Raw genomic sequence first — 4630 nt, 5'->3', positions numbered from 1 at the left:
TATATAGTTTATGGTTTTTGGTCTAGAATTTAAAGGGATGTAATATATAAATCCTCTAGATCCATCGACACTTCAATATCTATATTTTCTTGTATTCTTCTCAAATAATAAAACAGCTCATTTCTTTTATCCTGAATGAAAATCTGTGTTGTTCTCTACTTCGGTTCTGTCATAACACCATAACTTTATGCTTTTAACTTGCTGTGTGGTTCTATTTAAATATTGCTGAGAAGCGAAAAGGGAATAATACTCAAATTGATGACGGGTTCAAACCACCCAATTGATACAACAATATCAGACTTGAAAGAAAGCAAGCAATGACAAAAACAAGAACAATAGAACTCTTCTTCTTTGCATTATTCACATTTGCAGGAAGCATCAACATATCTCTTTTATTTAACTCCTGTGGGACTCAGAGAACAACTATTTCTCTATAACTGATGCTCCCGTCTTTCATTTCCCTTCCAAGCTTTCTCACTCATCCACAGCTGGTGGCACAGAATCAGCCTGCAACATTTCCACATTGATCAATATAAACCTCCAACTACAATTTTAGCTAAAGATTTTGTTGGATGTATCTACTTACCAGCTTGCGGTACTTGAGGGCGTAAAACATTTCCAAATAACGGCGGCTCTCGAGGCGGTCAAGGTTGGATACATGCTTCCAGAACCCGTAAACTCCAGTCAGTGTTAGCAGCCTCTCCGAATAGATCTGCCATGTGTACCTGCATTTTGTACAGTTGATGAACATTGTAAGAATTTCATAAGATCAAGTGATCGAAGATTGATTTGAGTGAAGTTTGAAGTGATTACTTCTCGTAGATACGCTGGAGGCCTGCTCGGGAGATTTCATCCCAATGTGTTGGGTCTTCTTTGCACTTCTCGAAGAAGTCGACGAGGATTTCAGCAGCACGCTCACCATGGTATGGATCGATATGGAAGCCAGATTTACCATCGACGATAATCTCAGCAGGGCCTCCATTGCAAGTGGCAAAAGTAGGTAATCCACAGGTCATAGCCTCCACAACTGTCAAACCGAAAGCTTCGTACACGGCAGGCTGCACGAAAGCTCCCCTTGTGTCTGCGATGCATCGGTAGAGTTCGCCATTTCTTACTCGGTTCATCTGTGCAGAAATCCATCTAAATTGGCCATTCAGGTTGTAGGTCTTTATTAGGTTATACATCTTTTCCAACTCAGCCCTCTCTTCATTGTCCTTAGACTCCTTCCTCCGGTCTCCAGCCACAACCACTAGGTTAACCAACTCCCTAAGGCGCTTGTTCTTGCCATACCACTCGACAAGTCCAGTTATGTTCTTCACACGATCCAATCTTGCCATTGTGAATATGATCGGCTTGGACCTATCTTTCAATACACACAAGTGTTCCTCATTCTCAACTTCGCTATAAAGAAGCTCCTCAATTTCAGGGTGGAAGGAAGTCAGCCTCTTCTCAGTCTCTGTGTAGGGGAAGTAGACGCTCATGTCTGCTCCAGGAGAAACTATGTTAAACTTGGGATCAAACACGTCAATTCCATGGACCACCCGGTAGAGCCCCGGAAGAGTGAAAGCTGTGTGACTCTCATATTGTCCAACTGTATCTTTACTGAGATCCAAAAGAATTCATGTTTAAGATAACACACACAAACCATCCACATATAATCAGACCATAAAAAACAAATTAAACATCTTACCTGCCAGCAATCTCTTGGAATGTACTTGTGATAATGAAATCGGTATGGTTCATGGCAATAAGATCGGCTGTGAATTGGCATGAGAAATGATACTTGTCATCAAATCTCTTCCAATAAATATCTGAATCAGGATATTTAGTTTTCTCCAAGGCGTGAGCGATAGTACACTGCAGCAGAAAGATGAAACAAACGAACAAGATCATGAGCCTTTACCAACAAACAACAACGTGAAACAATAAGATTATACGGATATGTCATAAACCTGTGTAACCCCCAGTTTATGTGCCAGCAATGAGGCAACAATATTGCCATCGCTGTAGTTTCCAATGATCAGATCGGGCTTTCCCTGCAACTCTTTGGTAAGTTCTTGTGCAACATCCTGACAAAAAGGACGGTTTGGTTCAGTATACAATCAAAGAAGTGGGCACAAGGGATATCAAATACATGACAACAGGGGCGATGGATCACCTCGGTGTAAGTCTCCAGGTAAGGCCAGACTTCAAATCTTGAGATCCACTTTCGGACTATTCCTTTCTCATTTCTGAATGGAACTCGAAGAATGTGGGAGTGCTCTGTCCCAAATACTTTTTCGAGACGCTGGGTGCAGGTGGTTCCTACTGCATCTGGAAGGAGTCTGGTGATCTGGTATGAACAGGGGAGGAAAAAAAAAAGCCCTTCAAACATTGGATCGAGAGCAGGATATTTAACATGGTGTCAAAAAAAAAGAGCAAGATCTTGACATTACAATGAGAATGCGTGGCGTTATGTCCAATCCTTGCTGCTTTATACGTTGAAGCATTTCATGCTCCAAAGCACGAACTTGGTCCAAGATGTAAACCACCTTCATCAAAGAGATAAACAAACATGTAAGTTTAGAACAACAAAGAATATACAACATTTTTCCTTTGTCTGAACAAAGCTAACCTGGCCACCAGTGTCGGGGTAACCCAATACATTATCTTGTGCAAAGTAACCGTGGGGTGAAAGGATGACAACGTTAAAGACCATGGGGATTCTACCAAGGAACTTCTCAAAGGTACAAGGATCGGGGGCCTCGAGGAGATCCAAAAGAAGTTGGATCATTTCGAGAACACGCCCAGAGGTGTCGCCCCACCCTCTCTCTAGGCCCATCTCCTGGAACTTGTTTGCAAACTCGGAGTAGGGTGTTTCTGGTGCAAGTGTTACTAGATACTCCTCTGCCTTTCTCAGCACATGTTGGAAGGCGTTCAGGGTCTGAATTCTATCATTCAGCATCATTGTCTGCAATTAAACACACAGAACACGCAGCCATGTCAATGCTAGAAAAAGTTTAAGGCTGAATCAAATCAAGAGATGAAGAATGTGAAGTGAATTACTTTTCCTTTGTAGCAGTGAACTCTGAGGAAGTCCAGCAATGGCTGCATACTCTCTTTACCATGGAATAGCTTTGCAGAGAGGTGACGGTTAAGGAACTCAACGCCATTGCCAATGGACTTGGAGAGAGTAGGCCGAGGAAAGGATGCATTAAACGGCTCGAAATCAAGCTCAAGAACGAAGTTGCCGTTCGAACTAGCATTACAATGGCCAAAAAGTGTTAAGATATCAGAACCCAACCAGCTTTATTACAGCTAAAAGGAACATAAACTTTTGTTAAGTTTACCTTCCATCTACAAGTTCTTCTTTCAAGTGCAAATACTCAGCAACCTGAAGCTCTTCAACAACCAATGCGTGGACATTGACTTTAATATATTCCCACACACCTGGCCTTGGACGAACAGCAAGCGCAACCCATGGGGGCAAAACTATGGATTCCTGCACCATGAAAATAACTTCAAACTTGAGAAGATAACACAGAGATCAATCACGATGCTGCAGGAAAAAGTAAAGCTTAATATAGTTTCAAAAGATATCACTCTGATCACCTGAGTGGATCTCAGGACTTCCCCAAATGCCCCATCTGCTAGTTTCTTTCGATTCTCTTCAGGAATTGCTTCAAACTCAGCAATCAGTTGATGATGTTGCAGGATGCCTTTTCCTTTGGCCTCAATCCTAAAAACAAATCAGAGTTGGTGATCAATGGCCTTAATTTTCTAGTTTTAGTTGCCATTTTAACACTTGGGGCAGACCACGTGATCCAGCAAAAATATAAAAAGCAGAGGATCTAAATAAAATACTTTGAGAGGAAGCCCAGGATATCATTTCGTTGAGTAACTAGAGTTTCATCCAAACGCTCCCGGAAGCTGTGAACACGGTCGAGGACTCGTTCTGCCATGGCTATCTTCTTGGAGGATGAACAGAAATTTCAGAACAATCTTAGTTAGCTTCAGCTGCAAGAGATAACATTAAAATATGTGAGCAATCCATTTTTATCCAAATCAAACTTCACCTACTAATGCAATTGGGTTGATTACTCATACTCAATAGACAAAACATCTACAACTAACATCTGGATTAAAAATTCCTAAACCCACCAAACCAGACCCTACCAAACACTCTTGACAAAATTTTCAAAATTTGGGTCTTGATTCAGCTGGAAGGCCAATGGAAAAGAAAGTTCCAGAGTCTTAGACGGAAAATATAGAAATGGTAAAAGAATCATCGAGTGTTCAGAGTCTCAGACACTGTTTTGAAAAGTTGCATGCTCTGTTTATACGTTTTCTCCACCTCCTTCTTTAGACACAATTGAAAAGTTGAGAATCGAGACCAACCCATCTTTTAGAATTCCGGATCAGAAACAAAAGAAGGTAGAAAATGGACAAATCATTTCAAGTCAGATTGAAAAATGAAAAGCCATCACTGTGCATGAGAGGAAACAAAGAGTTCAAACTAATTGACCATATGAAACAAATACCAGTATGAATTCTCTTCTCCACTGAATAAAATAGATAATGATCTGATTACAAGATAAAGAAGATTTGAAAATTTAAAAGATTGTCAAGTGTTTTAAAACAGAGCGAAAAG

At 40.9% G+C, this 4630-nt stretch overlaps 1 protein-coding gene across 2 annotated transcripts in view; it reads right to left on the bottom strand.

Annotated features, from left to right (window-relative positions):
* Positions 1-222: 222 nt before the first annotated feature.
* Positions 223-4630, bottom strand: part of LOC120070539 (sucrose synthase) — a 5101-nt gene continuing 693 nt past the window's right edge. For both annotated transcript variants that reach the window (XM_039022327.1, XM_039022326.1), the window contains exons 2-13: positions 3844-3996; positions 3592-3718; positions 3330-3481; positions 3046-3238; positions 2615-2950; positions 2436-2531; positions 2159-2332; positions 1953-2069; positions 1691-1857; positions 814-1602; positions 587-725; positions 223-507 (exon numbers count right to left, since the gene is read on the bottom strand). In XM_039022327.1, coding sequence (XP_038878255.1) covers positions 475-507; positions 587-725; positions 814-1602; positions 1691-1857; positions 1953-2069; positions 2159-2332; positions 2436-2531; positions 2615-2950; positions 3046-3238; positions 3330-3481; positions 3592-3718; positions 3844-3941 — 2421 coding nt within the window. In that variant the 5' untranslated portion in view covers positions 3942-3996 and the 3' untranslated portion in view covers positions 223-474. The remainder of the gene's footprint in view (positions 508-586; positions 726-813; positions 1603-1690; positions 1858-1952; positions 2070-2158; positions 2333-2435; positions 2532-2614; positions 2951-3045; positions 3239-3329; positions 3482-3591; positions 3719-3843; positions 3997-4630) is intronic.

This window comes from Benincasa hispida, chromosome 2 (assembly GCF_009727055.1).
Source record: "Benincasa hispida cultivar B227 chromosome 2, ASM972705v1, whole genome shotgun sequence".
In the NCBI taxonomy this organism is placed as follows: Eukaryota; Viridiplantae; Streptophyta; class Magnoliopsida; order Cucurbitales; family Cucurbitaceae; genus Benincasa; species Benincasa hispida.
Note: the sequence above shows the minus strand (reverse complement) of the source record. Positions and strands in the feature narration are given on the sequence as shown.